The 24,659-nt window shown below is 38.9% G+C and overlaps 1 protein-coding gene across 7 annotated transcripts in view; it reads left to right on the top strand.

Moving 5' to 3' along the window:
* Positions 1-24,659, top strand: part of akap9 (A kinase (PRKA) anchor protein 9) — a 67,428-nt gene that overhangs the window by 8,542 nt on the left and 34,227 nt on the right. For 4 of the 7 annotated variants that reach the window (XM_028596791.1, XM_028596793.1, XM_028596790.1 and 1 more), the window contains exons 3-20: positions 4,791-4,835; positions 5,420-5,482; positions 7,259-7,399; positions 7,964-8,119; positions 8,287-8,421; positions 8,544-11,435; positions 12,788-12,868; positions 14,042-14,180; positions 14,391-14,461; positions 15,672-15,792; positions 16,047-16,144; positions 16,284-16,389; positions 16,915-17,149; positions 19,183-19,243; positions 20,098-20,445; positions 21,006-21,287; positions 23,448-23,584; positions 24,332-24,528. In XM_028596791.1, the coding sequence (XP_028452592.1) occupies positions 4,791-4,835; positions 5,420-5,482; positions 7,259-7,399; positions 7,964-8,119; positions 8,287-8,421; positions 8,544-11,435; positions 12,788-12,868; positions 14,042-14,180; positions 14,391-14,461; positions 15,672-15,792; positions 16,047-16,144; positions 16,284-16,389; positions 16,915-17,149; positions 19,183-19,243; positions 20,098-20,445; positions 21,006-21,287; positions 23,448-23,584; positions 24,332-24,528 (5,308 nt within the window). Of the gene's footprint in view, positions 1-4,207; positions 4,226-4,790; positions 4,836-5,419; positions 5,483-7,258; positions 7,400-7,963; positions 8,120-8,286; positions 8,422-8,543; positions 11,436-12,787; positions 12,869-14,041; positions 14,181-14,390; positions 14,462-15,671; positions 15,793-16,046; positions 16,145-16,283; positions 16,390-16,914; positions 17,150-19,182; positions 19,244-20,097; positions 20,446-21,005; positions 21,288-23,447; positions 23,585-24,331; positions 24,529-24,659 lie in introns of those variants that run through there. The other 3 variants (XM_028596794.1, XM_028596789.1, XM_028596792.1) reach the window with 3 other exon arrangements.

Genomic DNA, 24,659 nt, shown 5'->3' with positions numbered 1-24,659 from the left:
TCAAACATCTGAGAACAATAAAATAAATTAACCATTTTAACAATAGTATTGCTAACACACAGTAGCAACCAGCAGCATTTCTTTGTTTTGGTGTTGGCTGGGTGAAGCGCTGCCATAAGGGGGTGGTTTTCTTTTCAGCCATCAGACTTAATGACTAAAAAAGGGGGAAAATACAAGGTTAAGTTAGTATTTTTGTATAGTATCTTCTTCAAGTCATTTTATAGATAGGTATAGATATAAAATCTAACATTTGTTTTATAAATCAGCTAATAATTCAGTGTATTGTAAGTGATACAAGGCTAAAAACGTTTCTATCATCTTCCCAAAAACTGTCCTGAAACATGTATTTTTTGGTTTGTTTTGTTTGTTGACAGACAACGCCAAATGGACAAAACCTAATTATCGCAAAAGGGGTGAAAACAACTTTAGGCCATATGGTCAAAATTAAATGATTTAATAATAATGTAATAACTATAACAATAATGGATTTCAATAGGAAATTGCTGTTGAACGACAAAAACAACCACCATGGCAAAAGGGTATTTTACAACAACTTTGAATGCACCGCGACGCACCGTCTGTGTTGTTCTTCAGACAAGTAGACAACGGCAGCTGCACACTGCTTAACATACTGCTGTTGGATCATATACAGTGAAATAAATCACACTTTACACCGTTTAGCTGTCAGCATTTTAATCGCGTTTAATCCATCTGCTAGCTAACGGTAGGTTAACATTAACTGCTGTTGGATCATATACAGTGAAATAAATCACACTTTACACCGTTTAGCTGTCAGCATTTTAATTGTGTTTAATCCATCTGCTAGCTAACGGTAGGCAAACATTAGCTGCTGACGAGTGTAATGTTAACTAGCGTCACATGCTGCGATGTTTCTGTTATTCTAACATTCGTTTTCGAGCATCAGAGAGCAACGCAGGCATATCAGTGGCGCCGAAATGACTCACAGAAATCCGCGTTGCTATTCGGTCCGGTAGATACGGGTCGTTAGGCACAGGTGCCGTATTAGCAGCGGGTCTACTCTGTACCAACCCTAGCAACGACGCTAGCAAAGCAAAGCCAGTCCTTCACTAGCCTATGGTGCGGTGGTCTCTTTTAACTACAACTTCTTTCTCTGCATTGAGTTGACAACCCTATCAAATATAGACACACAAACAGAACAAATAATAAAGAAGTCTCAGATCCACTGTCTGTGATTGCAAAATTCTAGCTTAATTATTGTGACATGACAGCATGACATGACAGCTATTAATATCTAAAGTACCCGAACGTCATGTCGCCTATTCATGTTTTTTCTCGAAGTTGGCAGTAACATGTCATACGTTTTTCATTAAATATATAGGACTTTAAGAATTTAATCCATACCGTTTTCTCCGAGGAACAGCTCCTTCCTTAGGCACTGGGTGAGGTCTGCTCACTCTGCTGGTAATTGACTGTAGGGGCAGCTAGCGTCGAACACGTGTTCCACAACAACAACACCAGGCTGCCCGCAGATGCGCTTGCATATTAATCGGCTTGATATTGGCCATGCCGATTATGTAAAAAAATGCCCAAAAAATCGGCCTACCGATTAATCGGTCGACCTCTATCATAGAGTGAAAGCAAATAACTAATTTTGTCATTATTTTCTCTTATTTATCACTGAATAGTTTAATCTAGGAAATGTCAGCACATACAAAAAAATGCCCATTCAAATGTATTCAAGCCCAGGTCAAACCTAGAGATATTTAGTTTACTATCAAAGAAGACAAAGAAAACTAGAAAATATTCACATTTGAGGTGAAACCAGTGGATTTCTGGTATTGTTGCTTAAGGAATTACTTTAAAAATATTAAAGCAGGAGAGAGAGAGAGAGAGAGAGAGAGAGAGAGAGAGAGAGAGAGAGAGAGAGAGAAAAATTCAGAACTGGTTTGAACATGATTGGTATTGTAATCATTTTAAAAAGAATTATTCATACCCAACTATCTCATGGATCATTGTCCTCTCCAGTGTTTTGTTCCTGGAGCTTAATGAGTCTGCTGTAGCTGTCATGACAACCAGTCTCACTGGGAGCACAAAGCAGTGATGTAGGAATTTTAGCATGAAAGAATCATTAAACAAATATTTGTTAAAGTAATTGTTTTCAGAATTTTAAAATTCAGTGTTTATTAAATGAAAATAGTGCAGGTGGAGATGTATGGCATTATTGAGCCACACAATTTAACCTGAACAGATAAAAAAAAAATCTAATCATTGAGCAATTACACTTTGTTGAAATAAAATGTTTGCATGACATTTGTCTACAAGCAAGCATACACTTCAACATATATTAAATATTAATAATTGATTTTGTAAATATAGATGATACTTAAAGGATTGCTGTTCACATGTGAAATGTATAAATTTGCCAGTTTTCTTGAGAAAGCCTGGGAGAAGGGTAGATAAGCTCTTTACTGAGATAATATGTAGATATTTGTTTGTGTGTACTGTTTTTGGTTAATAGTGTTATTTCTCCACGTGATTTGTATTTGTGAGACCAGAAGACAGAAATCAAATAAAAAAAAAAAATATATATATGAAAAATAAAATTTCCAATAGCAAATGAATTATTACTAATTCTGGTTTTATTGGAGCAATTATTTAAAAGAAAAGCCATTTTCCCTGTAATTGGTACTGAATTACAAAGTTTCAACTATGAACTTTCTTATAAAATTATCAGGAAATTAGGGATTCTCACAATTTGACCAAATTCCCCAAAATCTAACAACAGACTAAATCTAGCCTGATCTGAGACCGGTACCTCTTGAAAAAAAGAAATGTATCTTTTGACTTTGTGTCCTAAGAGTAAAGTTTGGACTTCTCAAAATGCCTTTAATACTCTATGAGATTTGTTTTGATGCATGCATCTAGTTGGTATTTGTGGTATTGTATTTTGAGACATTTTGCTTGGAGGAGACTACAGACTTTATGCTATGATGTTTGAGGAGAGCACTGGAAAACTGCAGTAAATGATAAGAACATCCTGTAATGTTAACAATTTGCTTTGATGAATAGTCAACTACTGTGCTGCGTTATAAGACTCCAGCAGGGATACTTGGGTTGTATAAGTTGGTGCAGTGCTGCTTTGATGGTAAATTTGCAGAGGATACTCAGTTTGGTTGTTGGGTGTGTATTTAAAAAATAAAAAAAATCACAAACTTCTCAAATGCTTTGGTTGTGCTGGGGATTCGGTCTAACCTTTATATGCTAAATTCTTCCTTTGCATAATACATTACTGACCGATAACTTCATCAAACATGCTATTTGAAACTTAACAACACAGGGATAAAAATCCATTGTTGATGCATTCTACAAAATCATTTCATATCCACACATACTACTGCAGCCCTTGCAAACCCAGCCTGCTTGTTGTAATCCAAAGAATGGTCGGCCAATTTAATGTTTGTTTTTTCACATAAAAACCTTTGAACGGATAATTGACATTTGGTCTGTAAGCTTTACAAACATACATGACCTTGCAAACCTGCAATGAATTCTATTCACTATTCTCAATCTGATAAATAAATATTTAACAGAAATTCAGCTATTCCAAAACAGTTTGAAACATATGCACAGACCTGAGGGCTCTTACACATTTTTTTTTTTTTCATCATTCGAGCCCTCTCAGTCTCTTTTTATTGGCTCTGTGCAGCCACTCTTTCCCTGAACCCACTGTACATTTGTGCCCACAAAACTACTGGTTGCCATGGAAACAGACAATTGCCTTTAAACAGGTTGAGATGACCAATTTCTGTGGCCTTGCAACACTTTTTAGCAGACCTTAAGGTTGATTGAATGTTTTGTTGCAAGGCGAGTCTTTTACCTTGGGAGCGACCCACAATCCTCTCTGCTACAAAAGGCTGTAGGACATGCGGTATTTTTCTGCTGCATGGATGGGAGCTGTTATGTATCCCTAACAAATGAAACTTGTACCTTTTTAAGAGACTGAGCCATGTACAGCGCAGTAACTATAAATGATTTATGTAGATGAATGATATCACCGTTTAAAGTTAAATGATTTGTTCTCCCTTATGATTTTTTTTTTTTTTTTTTTCACATAGTCGTTGTCATCCCAGTTCTACTGCTCATGGAGTTTGATTCTCTTCAGAGATTTTCTAGTGGCACAGCTTTTTGGGAGCAGGAACTGGTTGCTGTGGAAACACAACAGCTCAAGTCTTTCACAGTATAAGTAATTACAAATACAAGAATGTTGACTCATTAGACATCAGCATCTGCAAGTAAACTTTGCATCAAGCTCTCTCATCAACAAGGTTGTAATAAAACGTTCATGTCACTTGGCCGATATTCTTCTTTGTGCCCGTCGCTGTTCAGTTTGAGTTGATGTTTCAGTTCTGCAATCAATTGAAGACAAACCTGTCATTTCCCTCCTGTTCTGGGTCCCATACAGTTTCAATTTATGACCCCAAAATTAACTTGAAAATAGATTTAAATAATGTCCGTCATTACTTTGTCGGAGTAATAAAGTGTGACAGAAGTAGGTTAGGCCCATATTTTAATGCTGATTGCCTACAGAAATAAGACATAAGGCAGGCATTGTTTCAAATTCTTATGATTGAACATTTTATCATGTGCATTTTATGTTGGACCAAACAACGGAAGACTTCTGGAACTGTAATGACTATATTAAGTTGTCTTGTGTTATGATTGAAATACCTTAGTTTACTTTGCTCATATATCCTGATAGTTTTCTACATTCAGTATTAATGAAATTCTCCTGATCTTCTCTATTGCAGCCGGAAAGTGAAGTGTCCACTACTGCTGAAGATTATTCCACAGAGGTGAGATGACCCTTCTGAAAATATGTATCTTTTCTCCCTTTTGATTTTATGGTAACTCCAAAAGTTTTTCACAATGCCACGTTTAGACTGATGCAACTTGCACATTGAAGCATCTCTGAGTAGGGCCTACTGCACTTTGAGTTTTTTGTTTATTTGTTATTGTATTTTTTTTTGTATATTTTGTATATAAAAGATGCTGAGTAAATAAAGTTATTATTAGTCAAATAAAAGACAAACAATCATGCTTGTAACAATGGCACTATTAAAAACCCCTATCATCAAAAGTTCTACAAACTCTTCTTGCTGATTTTTCTGCTGTTATGCTATGCCGTTACTACATTTTAAAACATTAAAACATGTGTTGTCTGAGAAAGAAAGACTATTTAAAATTGAAACTAAATATGAAAATCTAAATTGGTAAGAGGATAATTTAAATGTGATTTTCGACCAATACTAAAACCGACATTGCACTATGTTTGTCAAGAACAGAAATCATCAGACTTTAGCAGTACAAATCTATCCAATAATGACTTCTGAAATTACTTTTCTGTCACAACTCCCAAATCTTAATGCTTCACTGACAGGTAAATGGGTGCCATGATGAAATGACAGAGAACTTAAGGATGCCTTCGAAGGATTTTATTTGGGTACAGTAATCTGATCAAGCAGCTCTTTTGGCTCTGCTTTCGCTAGCTAACCCACTGGCTGCCTGTTTGTCTATATGTTAGTCCTCTGGAAAATTTCCTGTAACCTACTAACTAAGCCTGTTTTACGCTGCGCTCACTTGACTATGTACCTACAGAAGTGTTGGGTATTTGAAGCTGTACTGTGTTTGTCATTATGTTATGAATGACAATTTTGAAAGAACAAATGGCTGTGGATTTTCGGATCGAACAGGGCTTCGTGACATTTTAGAAGTGTAAATTAGCTGTTATAGCTCAAAGAGAATCAGGTGAATGATGGAAAAGAAGGGAAAGGACTGTGAGGAGGATAGAGGACGGGGTGTCACACAAAGAGCTGCTCTCTTTAGTTTCACTGAGGTGATTTTGGAACGGAGGAGACAGAAACCAGAGAGGTGCTGATCATTACAGTTTGGAAAGATGGGGAGCAAAGTGCCATGCTGACTGCTGGAAGAATTACAGTGAGATGTGAAGAAAGACTATTGGTACGTGAACTAATCTATAGACTGAACTATTATTATAATATATAAGTGCTATGATAACTTTTAAATTAGCCATCCAAATTATATTAATGAAATAGATTTTCTTCCTTTTGTGTGGGATGAAACCTGGTATTATTATTACAATCAGTATTCAGCCACATTGCAAATGTCTGTATCCTTTAAAGTAAGAGTGTAATAACAGTGTTACGAAAGCATTTCTGTTCCCTTTTCAATTTTTGTGAATTTTGCAGATTTTGGGCATTGAAACAGATCAGATACTTTTTATAGTTTTAGTAGGGAATCTAAGGGACAAAATTACAGCAATATTTGAACAGTGTTCTACAACTGAAGATTGTATTCCTAATTATCTTGCAAAAAAAAATCAATTGTTGGCATCACTTTGTCCCTTTAATTACTTTGAGAACCCTTATCAATCAGATCTGTCTGCAATCAGACAGTGATGATCTGCAAAAATCAAGCAAACTGGGAAAGGAGAAATGTTTTGAAGAACAGACTTAAAGGTGCAGTAGGTAAGACTTATAAAACTAACTTTGTCATATTTGCTGAAACTGACCCTATGTTCGAGTAGAACTACATGAAGCAAGTAATTTAAAAAAAATCTGGCACCTCTGGCACCACCTACAGCCTGTAGTGTGATTTGCAAAAATCCACCGCTCCCTGTTCAGATGCACCAATCAGGGCCAGGGGGGGTGTGTTACTGCGTGTCAATCACTGCTCATGCACACACATTCATTCTCCTTTCGGGGGGGGAGGGGCTTAGAAGACCGTTTTGGGCTTTAGCAGAAAGGGGGGAGGGACTGAGAAGTTGTTGAGTCCTGGATCTTCGCAGTCCTACCTACAGCACCTTTAACTTTGCTAGACCTACAAAATTATTTTCATTGAGAGTATTTTAGGTATTTAGCATACTGGAATTACCTTGCTACCTTAATAACTCCCACTTATAAAACTAACGTAGACAGAGTTTTCCTAAACTGCTTTGGGTTATTGATTTCGCATTTTGACCAGTATCTGTAAAGCTGGTTTTGGCCACAGCAATCTTTAGTTTTTAAGGAAGATCCAGCAAGGACAAAAAAAGAATTAATAACATTAACACATTTACTACACATTTCTTCATGTGGCTCCTGGTTTTTGTAACTAACTGTTGTCGCTCTACGGTGACTAATTGCTAAGCTCATTCTTGAAACCTCATCTTGAAGGCTTTTCCGCAAACCCTGTAAAAACTGCGGATTTTCCTGTTCAGGAGGAGGGGGAGCCCCTTCAACAGGTGACAAAGGGAGGTACAATGGAGGATGCACTCGCTGCCAAGACCCAGGCAGTGGAGGAGCTGAGTAGAGAGCTGGAAGAAATCAGGGCTGCCTTTGGCACAGAGGGAGTGCAGCAGGTACATGTTTGATTACTTTATTATAGGTCATACTCTTCTTCTTCTTCTTCTTCTTCTTCTTCTTCTTCTTCTTCTTTTCTTCTTTTGTACATTAAGGCTAAACTTCTGCCAGTGCATTTAGAAAATACACAGGGTCGAGATTTTAACTTTTCTGAATACCACATTATTTTACCATTCTAATAAAAACTTTGAAAGGGGTTTAATTTGAATTATTTTCAGGATGGTGTCGTGAGTGTGAATGTGCAAATAATTCTTTTGCTCAAGGATGGCTAACATATTTACACATGAATGCATCTTGCATTTGGTTTTAAATAATACATGGTTATATTACCACCTTCAAATAATTTTTCATCCTGTATCTCTAAATGCCATCACAATGCTCTGTAGCCTTAAAAATCAGCACATTCCTTGCTTCTTCATAACACCTAAGTTCAGCCCAACAAGTATGTTTATTTTAATGCTGTTTTTGAGCTTTGTCAATATCCATTTTCTTTTCTGCTCTATCTCATTAATGCTGTCTATTAGGTGATTTTACACAACTGCATTTTACTTTTACTTTTCAAGCTGCAGGACTTTGAGGCTGCTCTGAAGCAGCGAGATTGCATCATCACCCAGCTCACAGCTAACCTTCAGCAGGCTCGTGAAGAGAAAGACGAGATCATGAAAGAATTCCTGGAACTGACCGAGCAAAGCCAAAAACTACATATTCAGTTCCAACAGGTGGGAACTCAAGTTTTAACTTCAGTCTTAACTACTATCTTATATTAGCTATTCTAGTCTACACTTCCTAGCCACTACATGTCATTACATTATTATTATTATTTTGTTCTACTACTTGCTATCCATGTATTCAATTAGAAATTAATTTGTGTATGGAATAATCACAGCTGCAGGCGGGTGAGACGCTGAGGAACACCAGCCACAGCAGCACAGCAGCTGATCTTCTGCAGGCCAGGCAGCAGCTCATGCAGTACCAACCGCAGCTGGAGGAGCTCCAGCACAAGCTCAGTGAGATGGAGATGGTAAGAAGTTGCCTAGTGTGATCTTGCAGACATCTTTTAGACAAAATTTGTTAAATGTAAGTGGTTGCACAATATGTGCTTGATGTTGCCCCTGCATTTCTAATAATTGTTTTTCTTTTTAGTCAGGGAGAAGATCAGAAGAATCATTCACACAAAGGATAAATGAAAAGGACCTGCTAATTGCAGAACAAGAAAAAGTTATTTTGAGTCAGAAGCAGTCCCTGACGGAGTTAAGGATGGCGGAGGAGTCGTTTTCACAAACACTGAAAGATAAAAATCTGTTCATTTCAGAGCAAACTGCAATAATAACCGAACAAGAGCTGTCATTATCCCTGCTCAGAGAGGAACTTGCTCATGTAGGACGGACTACTGATGAAAATATTTTAGACCCATCCGATGAGAAAGACCTGATTATTGCAGAGCAAGAAAGAGTCCTTTCAGAACGCGACTGCTCTCTTACACAGCTCGAGGATGAGCTGGAATCTTCCGAAAAAAGCCTGAGTGACCTCCAACAGCGAATGGCTGCAAAAGAGTCAGAGCTTGAAAGATGCATGGATGAGTTGGATAGCAGTAAGTCTCACTTAGAAAGCTGTAAAAGCGAACTAGAGAGTTGTAAATTAGAATTGGAGAGAGAGCGAGTGGAGTTAGAAAGCTGTAAGGGGGAACTTGCAACCTCCAGACAGAAAGAGCGGATGTCATCTAATGAAATCATGCAGCTCATGGGCACAGTAGAGGACCTGCAAAAGCGTTATCACCAGGGCAGCCTGTCTGAGAGTGACACCATCCAACAAATGCAGGAAGAGACTGTGAGGAAGCTCGAACTTCTCAGGGCAGAGCTGGATGAGATGTACGGCAAGCAAATAGTCCAGATGAAGCATGAGGTTAATTTGCAGCATGCAGCGAAAGTGGAGCAAATGACCGAGCAACATCGCACTGAGCTTGAGCTTCTAAAAGCACAACAACTGTCTCAAAGCTCCACTGTTAGTGTTGAGGTGGACACACTCAATGATAAGATTAGGGAGCTTCAAGAGACATTAGAGCAATCCCAAGCAATGCACGACAAAACCAGTCGTGAGCTTAGCCAAGTCAACCAAGAGAAGTTCAACCTGCAGGCCAAGGTTGAGGATCTCCTCAAAGATCTCCGTTCTGCTAAAGAAAAAGTGGAGCAGGTCTCCCACAGTCTTATCTCTCAGGAAAGCCAAAAAGGGGAACTGCAGCGCCTCCAGGAGACAATTGACAATCTGAAGAGTGAGCTGGCTGCTGCTCAGGAAGCGGCACAGGAAGTAGAAATAAAACACGATTCAGAAATAACCAATTACAAGATTAAGTTGGAGATGCTGGAGAGGGAGAAAGATGCTGTGCTTGACCGCATGGCAGAGTCACAGGAAGCAGAGCTGGAACGACTAAGGACTCAGCTTCTGTTTAGCCATGAGGAAGAGCTAACCCTTCTTAGGGAAGAATTGCAAAGGGTGAGCTTCCGGCACACAGAAAACCTTCTCAACGAAGCCGCTATCAAACACGAGAAAGCGCTGGATGAGCTGCGCATTGGTTTTGAAGAAGAGCTGCGTTTGTTACAAAGAGAGAAGGCAAGTTTTGCCACAGAGCGAGATGAGCTTTTTCACCAAATTCTTGGACTGAAGGAAGATCTAAATCTTGCTTTGCACAGCCCCAAAGCAGATGAGCTTGTCCAGCAGCTTCAAGAGCTTCAGGTAGAGCTTGAGGAACTGAGAAAGGGAGGAGAAGAACAAGCTCGAATGGAAAACAATATTCAGTCATTACTAAAAAAGACAGAGGTGCTTGAAAACCAGACAAAAGAGAAAGAACAATGTTGGGAAAACAAATGGAAGGAGCAGGAATTGGAAAAAGGGACATTGATAGAATCTAGTAACACTTTAAAAGAAGAGTTGGACTCCAAAATTCTGAAAATTGAGACACTCACAGCAGAGAACAATCAAATGCAGCAACAAGTAGTTAAGCTTCATGAGGAAATTGAAAAGCAGAGGACTACTTTCTCTTTTGCTGAGAAGAATTTTGAGGTAAACTATCAAGAGCTGAAGGAGGAGTACACATGTCTTATTGGGGCGAAGACACAGTTAGAAGAGAGAACCCTGAAGGAGACACTTGAGTTCGAGGCAAAAATCACCAGCCTTCAGTCACAGATTCGGGAGCTGAAGGAGAGCAGCAGAGATATCAAATTGGAGGACACAAATACAGATAGATGGGAGACCACTGTGATAGAAAAAGATACGACTGAGCTAATGGAGAAGCTTAATGTTACTTTGAGTGAGAAGGAAAGCCTTGCTGGGAGGCTTTCCGAAGTTACAGAGCAACTGATGTTAACAGAGAACAAAGTGGGGCAGCTGGAAGAAGAGCTGACGAAAGTGAGACAAGTAAATGTGAAGGTCATTGCACAGAATGAAAGCCTAGGAAAAGAACTAGAAAAGAAGCAAGAGATTATGAGAAAGCAATCCAGGGGGCATGGTGCCCAGAGAAAAGCTAAGCTCCAGCAAGAAGAACAAGCCGTTGAGCCAGTTTGTTCTTTTGAGGATCATCACCTTCAGATTCAATCTTTGCAAGAGGAGATAAAGGCTCTTCAGTCCTTCTTGCAGGCAGCTGAATCCGAGAGAGACTGCTTTCGGCAAACCCTGGAGCTCCAGAGGCTTTCACAGACTCAATCTCCAGCGGCAGTCCAATCCTCGGGGGAGGGACCTGTTGAAGAAAGATCCTCCCTGCACAAGCCCGCAGCCTCAGGGTCAAGCAGGCGCAAGAGACGGCAGAGGTCCAAGCAGGAGCGCAAACTGGGCACCGTTCTTTCAGACTGCAGAGAAGAAAAACAAAGGGAGGAGGAAGAGGAGGCAGTGGGGGAGGAAGAGAGAGCAACAAGTGCTGCAGAGCAGGAGATGCAGCCTCCGATGGAGAGCCAGGTTATGTCATGTTCACAAGAGAGGGCCGGTAAGGAGGACTCCACTGATGGGTACTCGGGAGACGGAGGCAAAGACTATATCAACAAACAGGTAGGCACTCGCATGCATGTACCGCACCGCTCTCCAGTCGCTGCTTTTCTCTCTTCCTTTTTAGCTCTGATTAAATTACATGTTTCATTGAGTGATTAAAGGGTTTTCAAAAACATGTGCACGACAAAAGAAAGTGTAGTTGAAAGCACATGCTTCAAATATATCCCACTCACAATTAATGCTGTGATGTTTGACATTGTTATTGGGTTCATCAAAAATGTGCATATTGCATCCATAGCCAGATGGAAATCTTGCACTGAACAGAGCATGACTGAGGCATTTCAGCACTGACATGTTTTCTCGGTCATGATTGCAAATTGCCTGAGTGTCTGCAGCCTTGCTCTCCAAGGAAGCACTGAGCTGCATAGTCATACTGTTTTGTAAAAATATAGCCATATGTTTTTAAGTTTGTGCAGACCATTCGGGGACATTCATTCTGTTACTGTGGGAAGAATACCACAGAAGAGAAAATGCACACACAGTACATCCTGCATATTATGGTGAAGTGTCAAGACTCCATCGATATTCTGCTCATTTCTACTTTTAAAGGAACACTATACAATATTTATAATCTAAATTTGACGTTGGTTTGTGAAAGGCTGAAAACAACAACCAAAAAAAGAAACAATCACCCACAGTCTTCTGATTGCTTTGTATCATTGCCATTGTGTAGAAATGTGTACATTCTAGTTTTTTTCCATCCTGCAGGGAGTGAAGGGTTTGAGGTGAGAAGCCATTTTACCCCAGTCACTTCTGTGTCTGTGTCACTTCAAGCTGTCTCAATTACACCAGGCAAAAAATAGTGTACACTGTCCTTCGCTCATTTCATACCCGTGTTTCATATTGTTTTTGTCACCTCCTGGGTTGGAACATTACATACAGGCCCAGAAAGACATTTAATGTCTTTATGTCTTTCAAAATAGTTGTAAAATGTGGCATGGGGAAAAATGTATTATTAATTGTATTAAATATATGTTTTGTGTAGGTCCTTTTAGATTTGTACAATCAACAACAGAACTTAAAGCGGGTGTTTTTTTTAATGAGGTACTGTGTATAGTCAAATACACATGGATCAGCTTCTTATAAAGCTGCTTCAAGAGCTTAATAAACAACATGAAACTAAATTTAAATGAAGGCAAACAGATGATGTTCAGAGTTGTAAATTGTTGTCGATCATTCAAATAATAAAATGACTTCTGCACTTACTATACAGGGACTTTCTGCTCCCTCTCAGGAAGTGATCCATAATGGTGCATGGTGTATTTATGTCGATCAATGTCTTATTTGTCTGGATTTATACTGGGATATGTAAGACAGTAAGTAAAAATATTTGTTCCTGCTTGCTTATTTAGGTGAGAGGACATGGGACGGGCCACCACACGGAGTCTTCCATGTGTCAGGGAGCAGAGGAAGAGGGAGAGACTACTGAGCATGTAAATGTCACTTAAGCTCACATCCTGCCCTTTGCTTTTCAGTGTCACTTTGATATATCATACAGTGTGATGTAAAGGTCAATAAAAAGGTGCTCATAGAGCGCAAATACAATGGGCCTCATGCAAGAACATTTTAGTATTGTTATCGTAAATATCTCTTACTTTGTTTGAGGTTTACTAAAATTGGATTCAACAAACTCTTAACAGCACAAACTTGTTTTAAATTCACGTTTCATCGACAGACATGTTATGCAAGAGTAATAAGAACCTAAAAAGTAAAAAACTACACTACAACCACAACTATGTAGCTGGGCCAAAATATGCCAGTTAAACCTAAAAAAAAAAAACTCAAACCAAATCTCTGTTATTTGCTGTAGAAAAAGTTTGTGCCTTTTAAAAACAAATGTGTTTGTACGAGTGGTTCTTGCAATAAATGTTGCATGAATTTTACAGGTTTTAGTAATTCTCTCTTTAGTAGGGGTTATGTTTCTTAGTAAACTTAAACATATTCATCATATAAGTGATTCTGTTTTTGTTGTTGATGTGTGAGTAGCAGCGGCTCATCATAACACAGCTGCCGTCTGTTAGGCACTAAACATTATGTTTTAAGCAGCAACATCTGAGCGGTTGCAGATTTGAAAGGACTCTCCACACTGCACTGTCAGATGATGGGGAGATTGTATCATAACAAAGCGTTTTAAATATGGCCTAATTTAAATGTAGAGTGCACTTTAAAAACCATCTGACATCAGAGGTAACATAATCACAATTCTATAATTATGTAACCTAACAAATGTGTGCTAATGCATAATAATAACTAGAGAAAGAGGCCTCACTGTTGGCCTTTTGTTCTCTGTTACAGAAGTGATAATAGCCGACCTCATCCTGAAGTTGAAATAGGATTGGTGGAATAGTGTTATTTAATCATTTATCTCCTCTGATTATCAAATAGATGTAGCATGTTGCATAATTTATTTTTGATAAATTATAGGTAATATGTATCTTGTGCTTTTTACAACTTTTTTGTTGTTGAACATTTTAAGGAATATGAAGACAAACACTCCGATATAAAATCAAATTATGTAACATACACGTATGTAGTACATATATATAATGGAAAAAAGTGGTTTAATCCAACTATGTTAATGTGATGATGTTTCTTTCTGTGGTTAGGGTGGGTGCAGGCTGCACATGGAGGCCCAGCGCATCAGCCTGTCTCAGATCCACGCCGCCCAGCTCGAGCTGCTGCAGGAGGATTCGGACGCTCGCACACACACTCTGGAGCTGAAACTGCAGAACCTGAAAGATCACGGTGAGCAGATGTGTAGACAGTTGCCTTTGTGTGTATTTGTGTTTGTGGCAAAGCTTTTGATTTATGATTCATGATGGATCAACACAGATGACTGACGTATCAAGCTTTGTTTTTGTACTCCGTTGGTTGCCAGAGTCTGTGTGAAACATATTAAATATTTGAATTATTCAGTTAATTCCAATTTTCTACTTTTTTTTCTTTTTCTTTCAGATGAGCCAAAAGTCTTCAAATATCACAACATGTTACAAGCTGTGTCAGAAGAATGTAGTGAGATCATTCAGGTAATTACTGAAGACAAATAGTTGTAATGTGTGAAGTTTTCTGAACACATTTTATTAAAGGGGTGATAGAATGGTTATATACGGTATTTCACGCTGTTCCTTATGTCTCCTAATAGGGTATGCAACATTGGTTGGGCTGAAAATGTCTCTCTTGCTGTTTTTTGGGCCATAATGCTACCCTGTTAAATGGGACTGGACTGAAATGAGAGTTTTTCTGCCTTTTCTGCTCATGAATATTTAGATGAGCTGCATGCTGATTGGTTGAGCTTAGCACGCACACACACACACACACACACACACACACACACACACACACACACACACACACACACACACACACACACACACAACATACACAACACACGTCCCCCCCCACCGCCACCACACACAAACACACACACACACACACACACACCTATGCGTTTGGCACTGTTCCCTGAGGATCCACGTTGGGGAAAAAAAAGTTAACGTACCGTGAACCGCTGCCGACCGGCAGCTCCTGCACACCGCCCATTGCGAGTCCACTGCGCCACAGATTTAAATCCACATGTCCCGCTCAATTGTCTGATATCTACTCCTTTTCTCTGGGCCAGTATTCCGTATCTCCTGAGAGAACTCCAGCCAGCATGCAGCAGAGTCTGACAGTCCAGGCAGAAAGTCAGCGATCCGGGCAGGCACTGTGCCACTGTCACGGCAAACTGTGGAGCTCCTGAACAGTCGTACTAAATTTGCAATTAGCCATACATTTTTGTAAAACGGCCCATATTTCAGCTTTATATAGTTGATTTCTCGCATAAAAATGTCTCAGAAGTGAATTTAGTAATGCAACAGCAGATGAACAATGTATAAAATTTCTGAGATTTGCGTGAATAAGATTTAGAAGACTAACTGACCTCAGATCAGTTAGTGGCCTATGTAAATTTTGGGGCGTTACAAAGATAGAAGGTAGAGCCAAATAAGAAGGAGTTGAGAAGTTTATGTCAACTTTAGCTTTGTTCAGAGTCGCCCGTTTTCAGAGGCAGTTTCAAATTGTGAGATTTGCAGAGGAAAGAGGTGTCAATGGGATTTTGAGGTTCTGTGTATGTCCTATTTACCCACGTCGTTTTTCAACTATGACAAGGTAAAATCGGTTTTGCATTCTGTCACCCCTTTAATGTGTTGCCACTAGTTACTATAGCAGTTAACCTTCCCTGTTCTGTTCTGTGCTCAGTGTTTTCAAAAGATGTTTGGTGAAGAGTTTTTGGAGAGTGCTGCAGCAGAAGGCGGACCTCCCCCTTCAGTGGACAGACCAGAAACTAGTGAATCCACCTCCATCCTACTGGAGGCCAGAGGTAATTTGTCCCTTACATAAATTGAATTACAGTATAAAACAAGTATTAAAGATACGTGAACACACATTTCCAGTGTAAGTAGCATTGTGGCCAGTATTAAATTCACTTTACGAAAGGGCTTTTAAATAATATGGATTAAATATCTAACTTTATTTATTCAAACTATACGGAAAGAAAATCATCCAATTTTTCCATTTTAAATCCTTAAAATTTAACCTAACCTAAAAAAAGACAAATTGCTTCCTTTTATGTAGAGCTCTACATAGATCTTCAGCAGGTGAGAGAGAGGATTGAGCAGGAACATTATCGACTGTCACAGCTCCAGACTCTGCTGAGGGCTGATGGGAACAAGGTAAAAACTTACAAATCTGCAGACATAGTAGATTGTTTTACAATTGCATACATGTTGTGTACAATTAGTATGTAGTATGAGGAAAAGGGAGGATAACAACGCTTTCAGAAACACACTAATACATCTGTTGGTCTCCTAGATGAGGGAGCTGCAGCTGGCATATGATGACTTGAAGAGCAGCAGTGAGAAGGAGATCTCTGACCTGCATGTGCAAATTTCCAGCTCAAACCCTTCTACAAGTAAAGGTAAATATGGAGTTATCCTCTTGAATGAAAAATTTGGGGGAGGAAAGAACGTTAAGCCCTAATGTCAGGTCACGGAGTCAAAACAGGTGTGTAATAAGAAAAGACAAAGTGAAATATTCTGAAGTATTATTTCTGTTCTCTGTATCCCTCAATATTTATATTATATAGGTTTAGGTCAAATATGTGCCACTCACTTTGTGCTTTTGCAGGTGTGTGGTTTCTGTAGAGCATCTTTACATCTGTGGTCAACAGCAACACTCCCCAGCCTTGATTTATTTTTTTTTTATGCAGGTGTCTACTCTGTAAATATATTGATGTGAACAGACAATGGTGAAAATGTTATACAGACATATATATATATATATATATATATATATATATATGTATGTATGTATATATATATATATATATATATATATATATATATATATATATATATATATATATATATATATATATATATATGTATATATATATATATATGTTATTATATTTAATTTCACATTTCCCCTCTCTATGGGTCAGATCTGGAGGAGCGGGCTGGTGCGCCATCTACCTTCCTTACCAAGGAATTACAAAGGCTGAAGACTGAAGAGCAAGAGAAGCAGCTCCAGCTGGAGGAAAGTCACAGGCAGGAGATGGAGCGTCTCCGAGCTCACTACCAGCAGCAGGCCACTGAGAGTGAGGAGCGATACGCCATCGAGCTCTTCATGCTGCATCAGCGCCTGCAGGAGGTCACAGGCACTCAGACCCACTACAGGTGATGACACTTTGAAAACACAATGATGTTAAGGTTTCCACATATGGAATATATTCTTATGTATTCAGACTAAGACAATAAAAATGTACAGAAAACTCTCCTTGACATAGATAATGATAAGGGCATATATTTATACAAAAGAAACAGAATGTTGATCCAGTAAATTAAACTTGGATGGTTAAAAAGAATTGCAGACGTGACTGCAAATGTTGTGTAATCAGTTGTGGTTGGTAGCATTTAAGGAGCATTATCACTGGATTCATACAGCCTCCCCCCATACACATCACTCATGGTTTAGTTGCTCTTCACTTGATTGATTGATTGATTGATTGATTGATTGATCGATCCAGTGCATGTGATTGAAACATGAGCTACATGAGCTACATGATCTTCTACAGATAACTTTTACTAGCAGCTGGTCTGCATATCCTGTGTAGCATGGTAAAGCTACCTGACCCACTTCAGTTGACAACAAATCCTCAATGCCTTAACTAATGAAATATTCACTAGGTGGGGCAACCTCTAGCTCACCCACTAAGAGCGTGCGCCCCATGTAGGTTGAGGTCTTTGCAGCGGCCCGGGTTCTAATCTGACCTGCAGCCCTTTGCTGCGTGTCATCCCCCATCTCTCTCCAACCTTTCCTGTCTATCCAAAGGGAAAAAAGACCCCAAAACATAATCTAAAAAAAGAAATATTCACTAGGTTAATTAAAGCATTATTCATGCCTTTTGTTAGCCCACTTATCTATAAAAGTACCCATTCCAGAAGACTTCCTGAGGGATGTGCTGTGTAGAGAACAAAATGAATGTGACTTTTTAAGCATGCACCAATGTGGAATAATATGAGGTTTCCAAAGAATTTCAGTTCTACAAATAGAATTATAACATATTTGGAAACCACTCATATTTGGGACCAACTGGCTGTTTATGCACATATGGTAATTTAAATAATCCAAAACCAAACTATATTACTGTTGGTGAGCTCTTCCTCATGGCTAAAAAGAAACCGAGTCTTACTGTTACTATGAAAACTGAGATGCTGCTGCCCTCCACTGTTTGATATAGTGAATATGATTACAACAGTGGTTTTCAACACCAATGAACTTTTTTTTGTCTAACTGCCATGTTCAGGGAAATGATTCCCAAACAGTGGAATACAATCACATATATATATATATATATATCCAGATACATTCTATGTAATATTGATGTCCATTTACATTAATTTGTGCAGTGGGACCAGGTATCATTCTATATTTTATAAGGGCAGTGTATTCCTTATGTCTTGAGCTCAAACAATGAATTGATTATTCTGCAACAATTTTGACAATCTGGCCATTGTTTCTGTATTTTTGTTTTATGTTAAAAAAAGCCAAACATTCTCTGATATCCACTTCTAAGATTTAAATTTTTAACTTTCTTTGTAATATGTGATAGTGAACTGAACATCTTTCTGGTTTTGGAGTGTTTGTCGGACAAAACAAGGATTTTGAAGACCGCACCCTGGCCTGGACTCTAGGAAATTATAATAAATTTGTCATAATAAACTTTTTATTATGACAAATTTATCAATCAATTTTTTTTTAATATTTTATAGACAAAACAATTAATCCAGACATCAAGAAATAAATCCTTAGTTGCGGCCGTAGTTAAGGAATAATTTGTCTTTCTACTTTCAGAATGTATATGTTTTAATTTTGTCTTATTAATAGTGTTATATTATCCTGGATGGCTGTTCAAATGTCTGTCACAAAGAAATATTTAGACTTTTATGCTTACAACCAAAAAGCATGTAAGCTCATCTAGTTTTGAGTTTTTTACTTGACTGATATGAATGTAGTTAGGATACAAACCATAGCCCCAGTAAGCTGCTTCATGGTCCTTTTATAGGTACATTTTAAGAATTTACATTTTACTTAAAACTGGTAATTCATTTTAAAGAGAAGTAAGAAAAAAATTAATGAATTGTTAAATATATCTGAGACTGTAGAACAAATAAATTTGACTTCTCTTTTTCTCTTTCTGCTTGTCCAGTGCTCCAGAGTCCAGCTGTGAGAGAATGGAGGAGCACGGAGATGAACTAAAGGTTTGGCTGGTACATTTTGCGCTCATCTAAATCTTCCATGTCACATGCATCACATCTTACTACGTGCTGAAACATGTACATTAAGACACTATGACAGTAAGGGTGGGTGAGAGGGGGCAGTTGCAGCCTTTAGGCTAAAACGTGCCCTAAATACTCCAGCTTTGCTCCAGAAGCAGCATCGTGAACGATCCTATATCTTAACAATTAAAAGGATTGGACGTTACATAACCTACCGTTTTAGCGTGTTGCTCATGAGCCAAGCGGACGTACTTTAGTCGTGGCGGCTGCATGAATGGAGGATTCTGCCTTGCGTGAATGAGCTGCACTCCATTTCAGCTATCTCTGTCACGTCGCTCTAACTTCTATCGTGTCTTAGTTTTCTTAGTCTTTCCCTCCCTCCAACCCTTAAAGTTTCCACAACCCGTTTGACTGTGCAGAGATCAGAGAGGGAGAGAACGGAAAAAGAATTGGGCGTAATACACTTGAGATCGGATGAGACATTTGGATTGGAAATGTTAAGCTTGAGGCAAGTGGTCCTGAAGAAGCTGTGAAACAGATACGAAATGGGTTCATCACAAGACAGTGGTAGTGTTTTCGGGGAAAATGTAGCTGTAATCTAATGCAAGACATCTCTTTATCGCTTTATCCTCCTTGGGGGGTGGAGAGAACAAAACAGTGTATTAATAGTGGTCTAAGGCCGGGGTGGGGCTTAGTTACAGTAAAGAGGACCCGTTTATTTCAGGACCAGCCTTGAAGAACTTTTATTTTAACAAACTACGGCTGCTGTTTTCTGCTACATTAGTTTTGCTTTTGTAACTTGTAGCCCCTTTATTACTCTTTTCTGCTATTCTCACTCTTTGCAGGACCTGGGTGAGGAGGAACTGTCAGAGGGAGGTGTGGAGTTGCACTGGCCTGTCAGGTCTGCAGGCCTGACAGCACAGCTGCAGGCGCTGAGGAAAGCTCTCTACCACAAATATGTCCAAGAAGTAGCCGCTCTTAAAGAGCAGCACAACAGAGAGCTGAGGAGACTTACAGAAGAAAAGGAACAGCAGAAGATAACAGAGGAGCGTCAAGAGAGGAGAGGAGAGAAAGAGCAGAATCTCAATGGTATAAGCGGCGCTGGAGACTCCAGTGAGAGCCCCAGGGCAGTTGGGCAGCTTGTGCTGGAAGACAGACAACACTGGGAGAGAGTGGAGGAAGAAGTTGCCAAGGTAGGCAGTCATGCATCTTTTTTGCATGCAACTCATGTGTCTAGTCGGTATCAATAAAACTGGTAACAGAAGACAATTGCATTAAGTTTGATTGTTATGAAAGGAAACAGTTGAAGTTGAAATTAATGGTAGTTGAATAAATAATTGATGAATCAAAAAATGTCTTGTTCTAGCTTCCTAAAATGAATATTTGCTGTTTATCTTACTCTTGTGATAGTAAACTGAATATCTTTGGGTTGTGGATTGCAGGTTGAAAAAAAAAAAAGACACTAAAAGATGTCATCTGAGGTCTGCCACAGTGCATTTTCACTTTTGTCTGACGTTTTATAGACCAAACAATTAGTCGAATAATCAACAAAATAATCAGCAGAATAATGAAAATAATCAGTAGTTGCAACCCTAGATACGCTACATTAATTTATCCATCTTTGAAAAACCCTGTATGAGGAAAGTCACGCATTTTATCCCAGCATTGTTAATAACACCTACTGTAGATCTCTGTGTCTCAATATCAAATAGAGTCCTAAGACACAATATGTCTGGATCCATATTTCTGACAGGCCATAGTTCAGATGTCAGTGGAGTTTGCACAGCAGATTGAACTGGCTCGAATCAACAAGAGTGCCTGCCAGAGGAGCGCCTCCATGCAGACCTGGTCCGATAAAGAGGAGGTGGAGGAGATGGAGAATGAGGAGCAGATGACTCCCAGAGCTCATCTCACCTCGGGCGCCTGGCTGGAGGAAGTGGAGAAAAGGAGACTGGAGAGAGAGCTGGAGGAGAGGAACGCAGAGATCAGAAAGTTAAAAGAGGAGCTGCAGAAAACGGAATCAGGACATGAGCAGGTCGGTGTCACTAACTGAGCTGTCACACGTACTGTGCTAATTTACTTTCACCATGCCACAAATTTCATTCATTTCATCTTAGAAAATGTATTACTGCTGTGTCATTCATTTTCAGATGCACTTTGTCGCAATGCAGGTGTTGCATGGATTACTCTATCATTGATTATGCAAGCTTTCACTGTTTTTTTACCTGCTCACAGTGCATTGGTTTAAATACTACAGTCAATGTGATAAAAGCAGTTTTATGTTGTTGTGTTTAAACCAGAATGCAAGTGTAAATGTATGCAGCAACAAGTTTGTGTCAGTGGGATTTTGTAATATTTTTCCAGTTGAATTTTTGGTATCCAGCACCTATCCCACTGAGGTTTTGTGGATGTGCACACAACTATTCTAGCTTCCTTTTAATTTTATTTGAAATTCAGTACCTGCATTTACCTGCATTTCTGTGTGGAACAAGATGTGCATACACACAGCCTTACTTTCCTCTTTAAATAGGGCAAAGCATCCTAATTCTTTTACTCTTATATACAGCAAACTTGTGACTTATTACTAATGCAAGGGACTAATTAAAACCGTTATTTTAATAATGACACACAACCACTACCAAAATCAGAGGAAAAATAGTTTGTAAATGTCTCTCACAACCGTTTTAAGGATTTCACTGGAAGCACATTTGTTTATCTACTCCTGTCAAAGAATACCAATTAAGTTGTTAAGTGATCGTATATACTTTCTTATCTACTCTGCATGCACTGGTTTCCTCATGTTGATTTGGGATTTCTTCTTCTTTTTTTTTAAATCACTCCTCATGCCTTAAAGAGCTAATCCCAGGGCCTGCTAGGCTTTCACTAACCATTTATTGCATGATTAAGCTTTAACTGTGTGATTACAGTAGCTGTCAGGTTCAGTGTTCTTTGTGAGATGAGTTGCTCTAACACACTCTTGATGGTGGTTCACTAAGGATCATAAAGTAAAAAGTTCTTAAGCTTCTGTTATTAGCTCAGATGAGTTTTAATGATGAGAAAATGCCTCTGCCTCAATTGAGCGGTTTACACACATTATTATGTTATTCTCTCCTAAATTCACATGAATGATCTCATTTCTGTAAATAATTTCATCAAGGTAAACAGAGTTGAGTTGATTTACAGAAAGCAGAAGCATCTTTTGTTAAGACATCTCCAGCATCAGACTTTTGGACAATCTCAAACGTTCTCTTGGCCCAAAGAATAGGATAAAGCAGCTTTAGTTTTAAAATGTTGACATTGTAGTTCTCAAGTTTATAAAACAAGCTAAGAGTTGAGATTACAAATTATCAAGCATGAATTTATTGAAATGTTTGTATTTGATATTTTAAAACATGAGTGCTCTGTGTTTGTATGCAAATGAATGCCAAATTACTGAAAAATAAAGTTGTCTTTAGCTAATATTATAGGGCATAAAGCATTATTTGGTTAAACATGTCAAAATACCTAATTCACCCTTTTATACCATGTTCATGTAACTTTAAATCTGTTCAAATATATAAAGTAAAGATATTAGCATGTTAATATGTAAATTAAATGTAAATTGTGATGGGCAAAACATAGCAAACATATTTCAGTATAGTGTCTCTTTGTCAAAAACATGTTTAGGCTTTAGAGACATTTTTATTTTTCTTATCTCTGAGTATACAGCACTGTATGTTGTCTGTTACTCAGGAAACTATAAAAACGGAGTCATTCAAAACGAGCTCTCATTGTCTGAAGAAGTGATTCTTTGACTGAAGTCAGTGCTACTCTCACTCATCGGCAGTCTCTGCACAGTGCAGTGTCTGGGAGTGAATTGAGTGGAGAAGCAGAGCTGCATTTCTGCTGTTCTTTCAGGAGATGGAGCTATCGCATCTGCAAGTCACTGTGCGTCAGGTGCACCTGTTGCCATAGCGCCACAAAGATAGCAGTGTTTTTCTCGGCTCCAAGAGAGTTAAATGTGCGTCTGTGTGCTCGTTAAAAGGGGCAGTGTGTCTACGTGCCCCTTGCTGTGCCTTATTTTAATGCAGTTTTACTAATGGTCGCATACAGCCACTCTGTCGTTCGCTGTCTAGAGTTTTCAGGAGTCTTTTTATTCAACTGTGACTTAGCAATGACTGGGATGCTGTCTGTGTTCTCTCTCCTGCCCGTCCAGGCATTAAAGAAGAGAGAAAACAGCCAAGAAGAAGTTGAGGAAGAGGAAGATCCCGGCGGGCCGGGAATAAAGCAGGCTGGTAGAGGCAAACTGTCATCACAAGATAATGGAGAATCCTCTGATGAGGACACTGAAAGGTAGTGAAAGAAACTTTATTCCTGCTAATTCCTCACATAAAATGTTATGCACAGAGATGCTCCATGAAAAAGAATATTCATGTTTGTGTTGGTGCTTTAAATAAATTCAAAAAATATGTATATAGATTGAAGCCAAATTAAGATAAGATAAGCCTTTATTGTCTCCTATAGGAGAAATTCATCTTGGGCATTCGAGAGAAACGAAATGGCGACACATCGCGCATAAACACACAATAAACATACAGTTAACCTGCATAGAAACATAATTATACATTATCTCATCCAATGCTTCAATGAACATCTAATAAACCTCACACCATATCCACGTACTTTTCCCCACAATCACAGAAGAACAGAAGAGTAACCACAACACATCCTCCCCCTCGTATTGCACTTAATTTTGAAAATGATTGCACATTTTCCTGTTAACTCATGCTGTGGTCAATAACTTCTGTATCAGGCATTGCACATACTATAACCATAATGGTAAGTACCACAAATATTATTTAGTAGTATTAGTCACACATACATCACTGCAGCCAATACACACACACACACATCTTATCTCTTATTCATTTAATTAGACTCAATGTAAGTATGTGGTCTGTCAAATGGTGACAAATATGCTGTTTATTGCCTCAAGTCTTTCTTTTAGCCAACTAACATTTTTTTCAATAAAACTACAGATGTTAAGAAGAAACTCTTGTTCACTGCGATTGTTTTTAACATAACTGTTGCTGCTTTCAGAAACATCCTGCGTAAGGCCAACGAGAAACTTAGTCAGGTGCTGGTTGACGTCCTGAAGACTACTGCAGCAGCAGAGGAAACTATGGGCCTCCACATGCAGAGTCTATGTGATGCTTCCAGTCGAGGGCAGCAGGCAGCAACGCCCCATTCTACCACAGAGAGAGCCAACGCCGAGCCCGTCAGACCTTATGCTGCAGGCAAGTAACATCAGGTCTCAGTAATAGTTTAGGGTAAATGCTGGTGTTTGTATTCGGGCAGGTTCAGGATCAACAGCCCATCCATCCAAATATGTTGGTTTAGATGTTGGTAGTTAGCTGGAGGTGAGATT

The sequence above is a fragment of the Perca flavescens genome, chromosome 14 (genome assembly GCF_004354835.1).
Source record: "Perca flavescens isolate YP-PL-M2 chromosome 14, PFLA_1.0, whole genome shotgun sequence".
In the NCBI taxonomy this organism is placed as follows: Eukaryota; Metazoa; Chordata; class Actinopteri; order Perciformes; family Percidae; genus Perca; species Perca flavescens.
This window is presented reverse-complemented; position numbering and strand designations above follow the sequence as displayed.